This window comes from Chroicocephalus ridibundus, chromosome 5, assembly GCF_963924245.1.
Source record: "Chroicocephalus ridibundus chromosome 5, bChrRid1.1, whole genome shotgun sequence".
Lineage (NCBI taxonomy): Eukaryota > Metazoa > Chordata > Aves > Charadriiformes > Laridae > Chroicocephalus > Chroicocephalus ridibundus.
In genome coordinates, this window is record NC_086288.1 from 35868316 (window position 1) to 35886423 (window position 18108).

The 18108-nt window shown below is 39.8% G+C and overlaps 1 protein-coding gene across 1 annotated transcript in view; it reads right to left on the reverse strand.

Annotated features, from left to right (window-relative positions):
* The window catches only part of DCHS2 (dachsous cadherin-related 2), a 124160-nt gene that overhangs the window by 27286 nt on the left and 78766 nt on the right, over positions 1–18108 (reverse strand). Inside the window, exons 5-10 of the mRNA XM_063336775.1 lie at positions 16404–17423; positions 14831–15018; positions 14240–14339; positions 7502–7659; positions 5468–6308; positions 4292–4531 (exon numbers count right to left, since the gene is read on the reverse strand). Of these exons, the coding sequence (XP_063192845.1) occupies positions 4292–4531; positions 5468–6308; positions 7502–7659; positions 14240–14339; positions 14831–15018; positions 16404–17423 (2547 nt within the window). The remainder of the gene's footprint in view (positions 1–4291; positions 4532–5467; positions 6309–7501; positions 7660–14239; positions 14340–14830; positions 15019–16403; positions 17424–18108) is intronic.

The following is an 18108-nucleotide window of genomic DNA, read 5'->3' on the forward strand; positions in this document are numbered from 1 at the left end:
CGAGCAGGCAGATGCCTAAGTCCTTGTCAGGGCTCGCAGGGTAGTCAGTCATCTCCTAGTTGTCTTCAAGAGAAAAGGCAATTTGGTGGGCATTCCCACAGCAGATCTGAGGCCTTTTAGACTGTTCCCTCTTGTAGACAGTCTCTGAAATGATACTGCTTGGTTTTATAAAGTCGTGCAGGATTTCCAGAAGGGAAGGTTAAAGAGTTTCCTTCCCTCCAAGTTTTTCTGAATGCCAATTCCATTCATTTCCTTATCAGGCTTACCATTTGTATATAGTAGAGGGATATTAACCTTCCTGTCTTTCTCTAGAAAATAGGCTAAAACTGTACAGGCTTTTAAAACCCTTTCTTTCAAAGTAAGTTGCCCACCTGAGTTGAACAAGAACCGTGACTCCACGTTCTTACATATTATGCTTCTAAAATAATTTCTTTCGTATTTCTTCTAGTTTCAACATCCTCCTGTGGAAAGTATGTCATCTCCATCACGCTTACATTATTAACTTTAATGAGTTTAATCCTACATTATACTTGAAGGACTTGTACTATTGTGCTTTTGCTTTTTTTTTTTCTTTCGAATTTTTGTAAGTTTCATTCAATCATTCTGTGTTTTTCCTACCAACAATCAGTCTTTTAGTAGGTTAGGGACAGTTGGTGCACCTGGAAAACTACAGCACTCCTAGTCATAGGAAAACTGCTATTCAGAGTCAAACACTGCCTGCCTGTTCTCATCTGCTGCAGTCGAAAACAGGACAATCTGCACTGGAGTTGATGGAGAAACACCAGTGTGAGAGAAGAAACAGAGCCTACAGTGTTTAACATCCATGACTTCTTTTGTTTGCCTTTGAATAGCTTTGCTAAATAGTTGACAACACTACTGAAATTTGATTAAGAGAATTATTACTGTAAATGCATTTGCTCCTAAAGTCAAGGGAGGGACATATTCACACAATACACAGCAGAAAGAAAAATGAGTTACAGAAATCCTTTCAGCTTTCCAGAAGAAGAGAAAAATCACAGCAGTAAGGACAATCAAGGAGAATGTCTTCAAAGTTTAAGGTTACCAACACACACTATCTGGTCTGCCCGTATTAGATACCATTCAACTACATTTAAAAAGATAATCATAGCTCTGCCTGCATTTATCTATCCTTATTCACCAATGCTACAGATGGAAAAAAAGACACATGAGACCGCAGGACTGATACTAACTATTAGCCTTTGGTCTCCTGCAACTGAACTGCTTCAACCCAGTGCCTTCACTGGCAGATTTCACAATGGACATTATTTACAGACAGTGCTGGAAAAACATACAGGTGCCATCCAAGTTGACTATTCACATACTGTTGAAATGAAAACTTTTAATCCTCAGAGGGCACAGATATGTGACACCTTCATTACACTTATTTACCCAGTATCTACTGCTTCCTTTCTCATATCCATCTGCTAGGAGCGTACACGTAGGAGAAAGGTAGGAGGCAGTAGGAGAAAGCTGCACGCCCTGCCCAAGAGAAGAGCGTGATGACTCTACACAGTCACATACCACGGCACAGCAGCTGACACATTTGCACCTGATCCAACCTGTTGATTAATTATTCAGTAGTGCTAGTCACATTTTGGGGGCAGACAGGGAAAAGCTTCAGCCCCTTTTCCTGTTCCCCTGCCACAGCACAGGCAGCCCCTGTGCTTCCACAGCTTCTCAGAAGCAGCAGCTGTGGCATTACACTGTGGATATGTCTAGTGCCAACACCAGCAAAGAAGCAATGGGAACAAATGTTCCCCCTGCCCTAAATCTAGGCTTAAGTCTCATCTTTATAATACTAGTGTTGTTAAGACCATGGTAATCCATGAATATGAGCAAGACAGTGAATGGCAGTGAGCCCTGACTCATAACTGAGTCAGTGGTCCCTTATTAACCTTATGAGATTTTTCTCCTAAGGCTCCAGACATAACTACTGAACCACAGAGGTACACATCTGCTTAAAAGCAGACCTTGACAAATGTTAGTTCAGTTCATTCAGAGCTTCTGCAAAGACATATCTCAAGGCAAACCCCTGACCTATCTTAAATACGCTGTGAGTATCTTTCCTACGTGTTGTATGCATTCTCACATCCACATGATAAGATATCCGCATGGATATCCACGTGAAAGAAAATCATTACAAGCAAAAATTTTAGTAGTGATTTCCAAATTAAAAATAAAAATAAAAAATCTTTTGAACTGGAACAAGCTTAAAGCTTCGGTCAAACACAAAGAAGGTGATGGCTGCTTGTTCTCCCTCTTCCCTTCACAGGGAATGAAGTAGAAAGACAAATAAAACAAAAGCTTGACGATGGCTGATATTGTTAGTAAAAATGATTCCTCCCTGTGGTAAGTCAGGGAAAATATGAAGTAAAAAAAAAAAAAAAAGTCTGTGATGGGAGAAAAGTCCTCCGCTGAGACTATGCAAATATTACTGGGATGTGAACTGCAATTTAAAGAGCAAATAAAAATAAAGAAAAAAATGTGATGTAGAAAATAAAGGACAACATGAAAGGAGCTGTCTTATTCAAAACTTATGTTCCAAAAATGTAGGAAGAGTAGCATTATATTTATATGACTCCTACATACATCCTATTTTCTTACATTATGAGCATCACTTCAGTATTTGTTTGGAACAATGCTGTTACATGCACATGACAGAGGCCAAATCAGGCAAATGTGAGAAAGAGACCCAACAGAAGGACTGTGGTTACTGGAAAATGTACTTTAAAAAAAAAAAAAAAATCAGGAAAGAACCATCAGCCACAACAGTGCTCCAGCCCAAAATGTCTGCACAGGCAGGCGCACACTGTGCCACCCAGTACACTTGGAATGCCCTTCCTCTCCGCCCTGCCAAGCCACCCCACTCCCTCCTCCTAACAGCTCCCAAAATTTCCCTTCTGCTCTATTTCCCACAAGATGTGCATTAAATAAATATAAGGGATGGAGAAAGGAGGGAGAGGAATTCAAGCAAATTCCCACTTCTTTTCTCTGATATCTTGTAGATTCTTACTTCAAATACTGTCTTTTCTTTTTTATAGTGTGATCCACAAAAGAAAGAAAATACTTGGAAGAGTGAGGTACAGAAGTAGACTGTAATGCTGCTCAGCTGTCATGAAGGTTTTCATAAACAGGGCTATCCACACAGGTCTAAATACTTTACAAGCTTGTGAGGAAATGTCTCTTCCATACAGCACCTCTGTTGAGCTCACATCAGCCTTTCGTAATCAATACATGCTTTACATTGAAACAACAGATCTTACTGAATACAGAAAATTATTTTGCTAACAAGATCTATCGTTTTATCTATTTTTTGGATAGCACCACTTTAACAATTCTAAAGATGTGCAGAAAGTGCACCCAAAGTGAAAAGAAAGTCATTCACAAAGTTGAGACGAACTTTGGGCCAATTGCAGCAGTATTGTAATATTTAATTCTCTTTCCAGATTTTATTTTTACCACAGGCTCTGTGTAACTGCTTCATGTTACACTAACTGTATGCACTGTGCGTGGTCTCTCCAGCACACGGACTACCTGTAACATCGTATGCATTTCAAAAGAGCAGGTAGTGGAAGAATTGGAGGGAATTTCTTCGTTACTTAGCAAAGACTCTCACGTTTAGTCCTTACCTGTGCTTCAAAGAGCATGTGAACCACTCCTTCTTACTCATCCATTCTGTGTATGTGTGAAAAGCAATGTAATAACATTCTTAATGTACGTAAAATCCTATTTGTAATCCGGAGCAATTCCACGATCCCTTCACAGCTCAACAAACTGGAAAATCTTGGATGACAGTGCCCCTCTCTGGTCAGAAAAGATTAGTGCATATTTGCCGGTTCTGTTACAAGACCAGGACCCCTGTCTAGTGTATTGTTTTAAAGCTATTCAAAACGCTTTGATTAAGAGGAAAAAAAGTTCAAATATTAACTTTAATTGAGCTGAAAATTGTTTTCTGATTTAGAACCAGAGCACACTGGCTATCTTCACCTGAAAGCTTCAGTACACTGAGCTACTCCGCATCATGCAAGCGCACATTTTAGATTTTATACACCAATCACAGCTGAAGCTACACCAGTGTGCAAGTCAGAATACCTCCAAGACCTTGAATAAAGGTTGAGGGTCTGAAGCAAAAGCTGTGTTTTGAAACTCAAAACTCATACATGACCTTGGCAAAAAGCACAACAGCTGTACATGCAAGCACAGCAGGCAGCACGATTTATCAGTCTACTATGGTCCACAATGAAATTAATAGCAAAAGGACAGAAATTACCTGCATCTCTGTCCACAGCTTCCACCTTTAGCACAAACTCCCCTGGATCTTGGTTTTCACGAATGGCAGTCTCATAAAGTTGCTTCAGAAACATTGGGGCTTCATCATTCACATCAAGAACAACGATGGTTAGAACCTGTGTGGCGAAGAGAGCTGGGCTGCCGTCATCGAGAGCCATGAGTGTCAAATTATAGCAGTTCTGAATCTCACGGTCTAGAAGCTGGGCTGTAGTTAAGAGTCCTATTATAAAGAAAGAAGGTATTAAAAAAGTATTCTTGTCCAGGTTAGGATCCTCGTTCCAGCACTCACAGCTTCAATGTAGTATCACCATGCGTGCTGTGCCACAGTTGCAAGGCTTCCAGACTTCGGAGTCAGTCATTATCTGTGACTCCCTTTAGAGTGCTAATTGGCACAGAAATACTCATTTTGACATGAAGGGAAACTGGGATTCATGGAATATTCAAGTGAAGTTCAGAGATTCCTTTCTACTTAAATTTGGATTTAACTTGTGAACTTTATTTAACTTAAGTATTTTTCTTCTTTTGCACCTAAGTTATGCAATTAGGCGCTCTACAAATCAGTGTCACATATGGATTCAAAATCAGAATAAGAACCAGATAATATTGCAACTATGAGGGTCAGATTTGTATTTGTGTGCAGATGGCATAAGAGTTACAGAACTCTTTCAGGAACCAGAGAATTTCAGAGGGCTGAAGAATGAAATTCATCAGCACTTTGAGCCTCCACTGAACATATTCCATCCACAGTGTGACACACATTCCTTGATCTTGACTTTGCCTTTCCTTACGTGTACGTACAGCAACATACCATGCTTTAAGTATGCATCATGCAAAATCAGAACAAAGTATTTCACTGCACATACTTTTTTCCCACACTCCTTAATATGCTATTGGAAGGTGCTCCAGTACATTTACATAACACAGGAACAGTGTCATGCAGAAATTTTTGAGCTGAGTCTCACTGAGCTTGCCTACTGCACGTAGTGCTGCCGTGCTCATGCGGTGCTCTGCCCAAGGTAATCACCCCTGAGGACAATAAGTCACCTGGGTAGAGTACCATAGTAATGTGGTATTTCAGTGTTGCATTGTACGCACTCCCGAATATTACTGTGAGAAGCACAGTACAAGAAACTCCAGAGAACAGAAGTTGCAGTACCTGTAATTTTATCCAATATAAATGCTTTGTTTTCATTGCCTGAAAGAATGTGATATGTAACTTGTCCATTTCTTCCCTCATCAGGATCCTTTGCAATTATACGGTGCACAAGGAAGCCCACCTCCACATCCTCCATGACATAGGAAAGAGGTGAAGACGTAAAACTGGGACTGTTGTCATTGATATCCAGAATAACGATTTTTGCAGCCAGGGAATCAAGCCTGCGATCAGTGAGATTTATTGCCTGGTCTGCCGCAGACACTGTGAGGACCACAGAGCGAGTAATCTCCCTGTCTAGTGGAAAAGCTGTGGTCAAGGTGCCATGCGAAGGGTGAATAAGAAATGGGTTTTTACTCATGTTACTCATTTCTAGGGAATACTGTATTTTGCTGTTCAGAAAACCGCCATCTCCATCTTTTGCATTGAATGTGTAAACCAGAGTGCCAACAGGTACATTTTCCTCTATGCCGATCACTACAAAGTGATCTTGAAAATACGGAGAATGATCATTCTGATCTTCTACATCAATACTTAGGAAGACAGTGTTATTCTGTTGAGGATTATTATTATAATCCTTTATGATAACTTGCAAAAGGAAGTGCGAAGCTGTTTCATAGTCAAGTTCCTTGGAAAGAAAAAGGTCTCCAGTCAAGCTATCTATTTCAAAATGTACATCATCATCTTCTTTAGCGATGCTGAAATGCAGTTTCCTGTTAGTTGTTAGATGATTTTCAGGCCACTTCAGGAAATTCAACACTTGCGCAGGTTTACAATTTTCAGGTATGACGAAGTGTTTGAAATCTTGAGAGAAGACAGATCTCCCATTGGGAAGTGGGATTACCTGCAACAAAAGCACAAAGACCAAAATATTTTCACATTGTTATTATGAATAGTGTAATGAAATTTGTTTCCCTTAATTGAAAGTTTAATCATTTATTATTTGTGAGTATATTTATCCTAAGTGTGCCTCAAAGCCAGAAACGAAACTCAACATGAACCATAAGAGTTCAAAATAGTCCTTGGCCAGTCATTCCCTAACTTTATCTTTCATTCCCACGTTAAAAGAAGGGACAAGACTGTCTCTCACCCTCTGAATCGCAAGGGTCCAAAGACAGATGACCTGATTACTGCTATCTCTGCCCCTACTCTGAAGCACTTCAACTGTCTTTCTACATAGGACAGCACCACAGGGACAGACGTGACAAAGAAAGCACTGTACGTTATGCTGTTTGCCAAACACAAACAGATAGCCAGGTTTTTTGAGGGTTGTTTATGTCATTACAGGGTTTCATTCATTAGGGATTGCTGCAGTGTTCCAAGTTAATGCTTTAAAATGAAAGAATCTCTTCAACTGTGGGAACTGCATTTGCCTTGTCTTGACTGAAGCTTTTTTTTTCACAAGCAATCCAAAATTAACAATCTTTTGGGTAACATGAAAATAGCAGTCTCAGTGACATTCAGCCTCTGATAAAAGAGCGCACAGGCAGCCTGGACAAAGCAGCCCCACTGTGGCTCGATGAACAGCAGGTGCCTGGCTGTGGAAAGAGCACACGCCAGCAGTGTGTTTCACACTCCCATGCAGAGCAGCCCTGTACAAACCAGCACAAAGGAATAAGCTATCCTTATACTGGATTACAGAGGCAGAATTTAGAAAACAGAGTAACATAGTGGAGAAAAGAATTATCTACTCTCGCCCCCACTTTCAGTCTTCTCCTGATATTTGCATTTCATTCTGCCTACCTTGGTATTTCCCTTCTCTTTTCCAGTGTTCATACTGACCTCCTACTAAAGCACAAACAACACCTATTTGCCAGACAACCCAGAATGCTGTTGTGTATTCTTAATAAGTCAAAATGAATCTGCTCTTTCATTTCCTCCCTCAACAGAAAAACGGCTAGAGAAAATTACCATGAGACAAAGTGCTTATAATTTTGAACTTCTTCCTTTCTTCAGCTTATTTCCCTAGCTTCTCCCAAAATTGTTTTTTTCAGAGAAACCATCTAACATAACTTCTATCTGAACATAAACAAGTACCTGGATGTAAACAGCAGCACGTCCTTGAAGCGAAGGCATTCCCTGGTCCCTGGCTGTGACCATCATTCTATAGTCCGGTCTCTCAGCATGTGACAGAGACCGGGTCGTTCTTAACTCCCCACTGACAGCATCAATCTGGAAGTATCCTATATCCTCTTCTGTGGGGAAAAAATGGGTATGAGTTATTGCAGATCTCTTCAGCTTTCCTCCATAGTATTGAACAATCTAATTAGCAGTAAGAAAGAGCAGGACCCAGAGGGAAGGGAACCTGCTGCATTCATTTGGTTTGCTTCTTCCTTCATTGAGTTCGTAGTTATTATAAACCACTTACTCTGGATTTATAAAGCTATAGAGAGAAATGCTATGGAGTACTAAAGCAACTGTACCAAAGTTACTCACACCGATGGTGTGTGCATCAGGAGAGCAGCAGACACCCCAGGATTGGTACTGCTACTTCCAACATAAGTTGTTAGGCAGGGCCAGAGAAAGAATTAAGTTTTAGTCTCTGAACTGGTACGAAGGATCAAGTAAGTGATGCTGGAGACACAGCTGGCTCACGTCCCCTGCAGACTATGGATCAGCAAAGAGCCCTATCTACCCCTAAGACATCGCAGATGCAGTGATGCCAGCTGCCTTGCTTGTGCTCTGAACCAGGAGCTAACTGGGGGTAGCTAAAATCTTACAGTAAATTGTCGCAGAGCAACATGTGAGTATTGGAAATTACACATACATCCTTCATCAAGGACTGGCCATGTGCTAATAACAAGAAACTTCTAATTAAAATTACCACTTGCAGCTACATCATACTACGTTTGTTCTAGAATTGCAAAGAAAAATTCTACCATAGAAGAGTAAATAGCTCTTTGTGACTTAGAATCACAGAACCATTTAGGTTGGAAAAGACCCTTAAGATCGTCGAGTCCAACCGTAAATCTAGCTCTGACAAGTCTACCACTAAACCATGTTCCTAAGTGTCACATCAACATGTCTTTTAAATACCTCCAGGGATGGTGCCTCAACCACTTGCCTGGCAGCCTGTTACGATGCTCGATAACCCTTTCAGTGAAGAAATTTTTCCTAATATCCAACCTAAACCTCCCCCGGTGCAACTTGAGGCCATTTCCTCTTGTCCTGTCACTTGTTACCCGGGAAAAGAGACCAACACTCACCTCCCCCGTTTTCAGGGAATGCAATACAAATTACTCAAATTTTTAGTAAAATGGGAAATTATCTCCAGATACTTTCTTATGTTACCAGAAACTGAGAAAATCTAATTTGTCATAATTACTTCTCTCTAAAAATACTATGCAAACAACTTCTTGCTACGTGAATTTTTAATAAGGTGTGCTAGTGGGTTAAACAAAGTCATGCAGCATAACAGCTGCTATTCTAATAAGCAACTGTGGTAAACATAAATTTAGTGCAGATGTAGTACACAAAACACCCATAAAGAACTGTATTTCCATAGGCATCTAAGTGAGCATGAAGCTGTTTATGTTCTCCAAATCTGCACATGCAAATTAGTTTGCTGCACATATAGATGTTCATTTTTGTGTCCAATCACCTCACCTGCAACTGTAAAATATTTGCACTTGTAGAATTTGAAAAAACACTGAGCAGGATAGTTAGAAAACAGGGTTTTCACAATCAACAAATAGGAGTTTTTTCCAATATTGTTCTGCTATTTTTGACTGACTAGGTTTCTAATGTCCCATGAGGCCCTTCTGGGTTGACTCTTGCAGTCTGGAACGTAACAAGGAAATTGCCAACAAAAGGAAACAATATGTAGAGACAACGATATTGAATGAGACAGTCCTGCATTCTGCATTTTTTCATGATAGTTTCAAAATATTAATGCTACTATATTAGTGTTTTAATAAATAGCTTTCGGTTACTTTTCTGGTTTAGGTCCCAATAGTAAGTCTACGTTCACAGATACGTTTGTTCCATATAATGCTTCATGACACAAAATCCCAGCTAAGCAAAAGGCAAAGGAGATATGAAAAACAGAACACATAATGTGAATAGCATGCTTATATTTTTTACATTTTGCTAAAACTGACATTTAAAATAACTGATAGCGAGAACTAAAAAACCAAAACAAACCACTAAACAGAAGTGCATGAAAACTATTCCCTTCATTTTTCTACCAAAATGGAGCTACAGTTACCAAACTGAGTGAAAAATAATTAAAAAAAAAAATTAAAAAAAATAATAGGAGAACAAAAACATTGCAAGTACATAATTGCAATCTGAGCATGAGGGTATGAGGATTCACCATTGCTCCAGCAGTGACAAGGATAGTCAGTACCTCTTAGCATAAAGATCAATACTTGTATTTCTGTTTAAACAGAAAAACAGCCCAGCTGTTTATGTTCTTCTAGAACATAGATAGCTAAGCTTAACTGAAATAGGTGTCAGTCCACAGAGCTTCTGAAGGGTTGTCTCGTATTTGATAAGAGAAAGGAATGGTCAAAATCTACACTTTTGAATAAAATAAAAGAGAGCTGGTCAGAAAAAAACTACCAATAGCATTATTTACTAGAGACTACAATTCTCTAGTAGTCAGTTTTGCGCCTATTTTGGTGGCAATAAAAGTAACAGAAAAGTCTGATAAGGTTGGAAAGAGATATTGTATAAAATATAACCCCTTGGGACTTCCATTTTGAAAGTGTTTCTTATTTTCATCTTTTTTATCTGGCACTGCACTATAAAGACAGTCAAAACTGAAACATCTTATTTCTATTTTTCTGGTATTTTTATCAGTCTATTTTTAATTTATTCATGGACAATTTCAAAGCATAGCCATTTGATTCCAGATCAGAAAAAACTTCAAGGAAAAAAAAAACTTATGAAATGGATTACCCTTCATCTACAAACAGACTAATCAAACTTTTATACTATGTTTTGTAGCTAAAGCAATTTCTTCAATTTCTAAATTTCAAAAGCCTACCTAAAGACTAAGAGAAGAGACAGACCAGTTTTGAATACTTTTGTCCAAGATTACCAAGGGCAAGTACATGTGAGCGATAGCTCGCTCACTTTCTAAATACACTCCAAATCCTCCTCCTCATTCTTTTGGAAGTTCAAAATAAGGAATAAGGGAAAAGGCAGTCTAGAAGCTCCCTGCACTTCCAGAAACATTTGCTCAGCTTTCACCTCTGTAAGTCACCTGAATTAGGCAACTGCTGCTTATATCATACATCCTAAAGATGCCCTTTTTTTGTATGAAGAGAAAAGGAAGAAACTATATGAGAAATGGATAAGAAAGAAGGAAATTGAGAAGAGCAGATGAAGCATGGAACAGAAAAAAATTAAATCTCTCGATAATGAGACTTTAATGGTCCCAGTCTCTTCTTGTGCTTGCAACTCTACCATAACCTGCCAACAAACAGCTAAACTTTTTCTCCTAAATTTTCCACCTCTGCATTGTCCAACCGGTTGGCCAGGCTTCCATTCACATGAGGTCCTCCAAAGCCCAGGCACTTTCTCAACTCTGTGGTCTCAAACATAATCACAGAAACTACAGTTTTGGACAAAAAAAAGATAGCCTGAGAAACCCCAGGCAATGTGTGGCTGTGACCTTTGGCAGAACATCCAAGCCTTCCAGGGACTGACATTCAGGCAAAATGGCCCAGAGGGCAGACAGAAAGTAACACTAGTTTTCTTAGATATTCATGACCTCAGTACGCAGTGATAGCGACATATTTTTACCTAATTTCCTGAAGAACTGTATCTTTCCTAGGTTTTAAAAGACACAGTGCCTCAGCCATCTCATTCTCCTTTGAGATGAAAGAACAGTTGTTTCTCTTAACAGAAAAGAGGAAGGCAATGCCATAGCTCCCAAGTAGCTTGAACACAGTGGGGCTGCTGCAGAAATGCAGCCCTCTGCAAGTCTAGGAATGCTCCCTGCACGCTGCCTGCAAATCACCCTGGAGAACAAGTACTTGTCCACAGACATTTGTACAACACTTGCCAATTCGTGTGTGTTAGCAGTGTAAACTAGGCTTCCACTAGCACTCCGGTGGTCAAGTGCTAATGCATCTGCAGAATTGGTCCAAATATAACTGTAAAAGCTTCTACTTTGCCAGTGCTGGTCTTAACACACAAAGCAATAGTTTATGATGCTCTATAAATACAGACATTATTGTTATAAATGCTATATTATAACCTACTCACAGTCATAAAGGCGGCCAGGCACTTTGCAATTGCCAGCGTCACTAAGGAATAGTACACATAGCTGGAATTCACCTCCCTCTGAACTAGGTTACTCTTCGAGTGACAACACAAAAGCAGAGGTATGGCCATATGATCATGCGTTTCCATACACATGAATGTTTAAGGATGATATGTTTTGATTTTCTGGGAAGAGGGAGGGGCATTTTGAAGGAAACACTTCTCCTCTGAAGGCTAAAATTCATCTGTTGTGTAAACTTCATAGCTCTTTTACAGATTTTTCCTTACGTAATTTGTTGGCATTTGTCATTAACCTTCCTGCATAGCTTAACCTATTGCTGCTATCTCGGCATTTCTTTAAGGTCTCGAGAACATTAAAAATTACCCAGAGACTGTAACAAGCTTAACAGCTGACACTGACACTCAGAGCTCCTAATCTTGTGGCACTCCCTCAACTGCTGAAAAGAGCACTGGTCTGCATGCAGTCCTCCAATTAACCTGATGTCTTTGTGTTTAACAAATACAGCTGTAAACCAGATCATATTTCTTCTTCGTATTTTAGTACTGAACAATGTCCCAGAACTAGAAAATACTATTTTAAATATAAAGCAGGAAAGAACTTCACCATGAAACTGAAGACCAGATGTTAAAGGCTGTGAGCCAACTAACAACAACAACAAAAATTAGTATCAGAGAAGCTCAGCTGTTTCTGGATTTGTTTATCGGAAAGAAAATCTAGTTCCAAGGCTGGGAGCACTCTTTTAGTGTTTTTTTTGCTGCTGTTTTTATCCTTTTGTTCTTTCTAGAGACAGCATTTACAAGACCAGTCATATTTTGTGTTGCTAGTCATTTTTATAATTTGAACTCTTACTTACACCCCTCTGGGGCTCTACAGTGAACCCAGTCAGAAAATCCAATGTGCTGTTTAAAGGGAGGGGATGTAGTTAGATATACAGACAGGCAGAGACCCCTGAAGAACACTTCCTGTGTTGCCAGGCTATCACCCTTCAAACAAAGGGCTGGATACTATTCATTCCCTTTTTCTTAAGGGGAATAATTTTGTGCAAAATATTATTGTTCACAGTGCAGAAGTCCATAATTCTCTCCAATTCCCACTGGAAGAGGCAGTCACTTGTATCCAAATTAAGGGAATAAATAGTATGGCCATAAACTGACCCTACAGTCTTTTATTATCTGTGTATATTTCAACTGCAAAATTTTCAATAGAGTTGTTAAATGTCTCATTTTTTTAAGCATCTCTTGGTGGAAGAGAGCGGAGTTAGTTCTCTGGCCTTTATGGATTTGGATCTTAAAGTCCTTCCATTACTTCACAGAAGTCAAAAGGGTACATAAAGACACAGTATAACATAATCCACCAGAATCTTTTGGTAATTTCAGCCTTGGCAAGAGGAAGCTACTGATTCCCTTGCAAAAGGGGAGCTCCCCTTTAAGAGTGAGGAGTAATGTAGCTTTGCAGTATTTTGGTCCTTACTCTGCAGTGACAATTGCAATGAGTTTAAACCAACCAAATCCACATTTGAGCTCTGCCTACACAGAAAAGAACACCTGAGGAAATGCACTGAGTGGATGGAAATATTGGAAATGTTTTCTTGCTCTGATCAAACAGTATGGTCTATGTGCAAATTACCATGGACTACAAATACCAAGCTTAAAATGTATTGATTACATTAAGCTGGTAGAATACAGCAGGTATCAAAATGGAAAAAAACCCAAAACAGTTCTGTTCTTGGCTCCTCTTCCTGTTTAGAATCAATAGTGAAGCAAAGCAGGAGGAACAGACATGTTTTCCTCACTGGTTATAGAGAGAGTTCTCTCTTGTGTAAAAGCGTAGCAAGTAGCAAGCAGCAAAAACAGAGATCACATCTATGTCTCTTGCCAGTATTAATGCCCTAGTCCCACACATGTTCTAATTTAGGACTGCTCTGTTATTGATTTCACTGAAAACAAAACTGCACCCTACAGCTTACACGAGAAGTGAACTACTACATGTAGGAATTATGGGGAAAACTAAAGAAAGAGAAGTGTTTTTAAGAAGCCACACTACATCAGGCTAACACAGTGCTAAATACAGGGTGAAACATGAACTAAAATCCACAAGCCTCATTGTTTGCTCAGATTACCTGCTGATCCTTCTGATCCCTGTCTCAGACTGTCATGAACTATTCTTTTAGCAGGAAAATCTTCAATTGGTCATGCGAAAAGGGAGATCATCTTTCCTTTAAGATGTTAAACAACTGACTGAAACACTAAACTGTACAGTACAAGATCACTGTCCTAATCTTTTCTGAGTGCTGTTTCAAGGCTCTCTGGCCAGCCACACAGGCAACCAAACCCCTGGGAAGACGGGGCAGAGGGGGACAGGAAGAAAGGCTTGCACCTCCTTAGATACTTCATAAGATGTATGACAGTCCTGATTCCTATTTACACAAGCACCTTTATTCTAACAAAATACACAAAGAATCCTGTACGTATACATGGCACCTCCAAAACTCTCGCTATTTCAATGTATCTTTTCTTATGAATAACACTTTTAATTCTTACCTGGTTCTATTGAATATAACACAACACCATTGCTTCCAGAATCAAAGTCTTTTGCAAAGACAGTGGTAATAAGTGTTCCTGATGGCTGCCCTTCCAAAACCTGTCATCAAGGAGTTCATAAATAATTTGCAAATATACATGGAAAACAGCAAGTTTTAAAATAAATTCCTTGCCATAACACAAGAGTTTAGCTGTTGCTCTATTTTCCATTTCAGTAATATTTACAGTCAGTGCAAAGAACACTTCAGGAAATGGTTCAATACTACAATTCTAGCAGCCCTCTGTTACAGTCTGCAGATATTAGTGATTCAAAAATCTATAGTACAGCAGACTCAGAGAAATTAAAAGAGATTCTACTTCATACGTAGATAACATTACACATGCATATCCTTTACATCTAGTGGTATACAAAGCAGAGAAGTGTAATCATGCGATAAATATTGAAATTCCCAAATATACCCGAGTCCCATTTAAGAAGGGGTTACGTTTCTCTTTCGGGGCCGTACTGTCTCTGTTTGACAGCAGGGGTTTTGGGCTCCTGCCGCAGGGTGGTGCTCGGCGCCAGGCAGCGCGTCCCCCGGCAGCACCCACCTTGAGGCGCAGCTCCCGCCCGGGGGCTGCCTGCGGGAAGAGGGGCTCGTTGTCGTTCAGGTCCCTCACGGCGATGAACACGGCTGCCGTGGCGTTAAGCCGCGGTGACCCGTGGTCGGTCACTAGCACGGTCAGTTGGTGGTGAGCTTGTTTTTCACGGTCCAGTGCAACCCAATTTATGATTTCACCTGATGGACAAAGAAAATGAAGGAGAAAGGGAATTTTTACTGTATGGTAGCACTCATTTTACTACGTGCAATTATACGTTTAGTGTGAAATAATGATACATATCTTCTGATACACCTTACTGCTGACATTAAACCTCAGCTTTCCAAACTCCATTCCATAGAAACATTCTGTCAACAGCTTGCACTTGAACTTCAGTACCATATTACATCCTTCACTGTACAGTGGATGCCCCGGAGCCAAGGTATAAAACAGTATGAACCAAGGCGCTGACCTTCCAAAGAAATCCGTCTGGCCTTTTCTTCACCACACTTCAGGAAAGATAATATACGAGCACAGGTTTTTAACTGCTGACAAATGGCCTTTATTATGCCCCTGGGTTAGCAAATTCTCAACACAATGCCTGTACATCAGCCAGGAACCCTGACGTCTCCTATAGATTCTGGTTAAGCCAGTGAATAAATCTGACCCTATCTTCTCAACCATACTCAATATAGCTGTAGATTTGCGGTTGACCAAAGTCCTTCACACAGATAACCACATATTATTTTCAGATCTTCTTGATTAACTCCTAGTGCTCTGTTTGCCTTTAAACTTCCATAAACATACTCAACAGGAACCTCCTTTGAAACGATAATTTTATTTTGAGTTTCATACACAGAAATTCTGGCAGACCCTATTCACTGCTCATGAGGACAGGACATCTGGGAACAGGAATTTTAAACAGCAGATCTTTGCTCACTACGTATCATTTTGCTATACTGGACTATTTACAGTGCCTGTGCTCCTTACATGGTTCCCTTCCTCTGGGCTCCCCATGCTGTGGTGTTATACTGTCTGGATGTAGTACCTATTCCTCAAGGTATTTGGGATTCACTGCAGAGTACACCCTGTGCCATGAAAAATTTCTCTCAGACAATTTGATCTCTCTGCTGCCATGGTACAACATGAACCCAATTTTGATGTAACTTACAGAAGTTTTCACAAATATTTTAAAACACTTTACAGCTATTTATGGATGATCTGTACTTTTCAACTGTACTTGATCACAGGCAATTAAGTTCCCCATATGAACTACTGAAGTTATAACTTCAAACTCCTCCTTTTTATTTGTTACAGTCAAACACTGAAACTTACAACCAAGTGACCAGAACGAAGTCATGTGAAAAAAAAAATAAAGCAAACCCTAAGGGTTAGTTCATTCTTCATGAGCATTTATTAGATTTATTTCATTCCCCAAATTGTGAAGCTCTGAGTTAGAATATTCATATGTCAACCCAAGAGATTCATAGCAATTCCTGAAAGCTTTACACTTTACTTCCACTCCCTTAGGGAAGGCTGCTTTCCAAAAGCAATATTAGGCAGATTAGAAATCATAAAATGCTACCTGTGTTGGAATTAATCTTGAAATACTTTCCATCAGACAAGAGGAAATAGGAAAGTTGTCCGTTTCTTCCTGAGTCTTTGTCAACTGCTGTAATGGTGCCAACCACACCTCTAGGAATTGGATTTTCCTCCAGTTCAAAGAAGTAGCTCTCACGCATAAACATGGGAGAATTATCATTTTCATCCAGGACATTAACTATTACCAATGTACTTGCATTTTGCCTGAGGTTTTCATGCTCAGGTGTGCTGACCAGGACTCTAAAACTTAGTATCTGTGCACATTCGTAGTTCAAACGTTTACGAAGATAAATCCAGCCAGTATCAGAGATGATTCCAAATGCAACAGAATCTGTGCTAGGCTCTAAGGAATACGTCAGCTTGGAGGTAACACTGTGTGGATCAAGTGAGTGGGCTTGAACCTGAAGGATTTGGGCACCTGGAGAGGTAGCTTCACTGATTTCTACTTGATACACCAAGTTTTGAAAAACCAAAGTAGGGCCCATCTTCTGCTCTTCAATAATCACTGTCAACATGAGCGAAGAAGTCAGTGGAGGAATTCCACTGTCTTCAGCTGCTATTTGTAGAGTATATGCATGCTGCTTATCCGCAAACACTGTCCTGGTGAGATTTATCACTCCAAGGCTTGGATCAATGCTGAATGCATTTGACTGTTTGCTTGCAATACTATATTTGATTGCTCCATTTAGGCCACTGTCTTTGTCTTCTGCATGAGCAATGTAGACAGCAGTGCCAGGAGGCTGGGTATGTGAAATAGTTACCCTATCCGATTGGGTAAGAAATACTGGAGGGTTGTCATTAATATCTATTACAGATATGTTGACCTGGGTGCTACTGTAGACAGGGGAGTCACCCAGCTGTGACTGAACGGTGAGCACCACAACAGACTGAGTTTCATGGTCAAGTTGGGTTTTGGTGCGGATGATACCAAACTGAGGGTCAATAGAGAATCTTCCATGTGGATCACCGGAGGAAATTCTGTAAGAAACCACTTCTAAAGAATCTAGAAATGGAAATAACAACAAAAAAATGTAAAAAAAATATGAAAGTGATAACATTAAAATTGGTAAGAATCTCTGTGAAAAATGCATGCTGTTAAATTCAGTAGAATAAATGTAAGCTACACAGATGTTTGACTTTCTTGGGCTTTTTATGCTTCCTTCTTCCTCTCCCTGGAGCCCTTCAGTAAAATATGACTGTATACAGCTTCTACACGTATGCACCATTTGATTTTCATCTCACTGGTATGATAAAACTCTATACAGAAAATAGTATAATAGCCTCTTGTTTTTCCCTGATTTAAAATATAGATAAAACACTCCTATAGATCAGTCTTATGGGAGTAATTTCACTACACACAGGCATTCACTTTAGCAAGGAATGAAACAGGTGCCAGTTCTCTGAAAGAACTGCATTTTACGGAACGTATTGTTCATGGATGACCATTGCTATAACACTTATACATCAGATGCTACCTAAAGAAAAAGGTATCTAACGGTTCAGGCTACCTCACCCTGAAGGCAGTGGTCAATGCACTGTCCTTCCAAGAAGAAGAAAATGGAAGGACCTGACTAATCAAACTTATACAAAACCTCTGCCTCTACCACCGAACACATACAGATCCATCTGTACCTTACACGTACAGATCCATCGTCAAACTGGTACATGGACTCATGGCTCCCACTGCT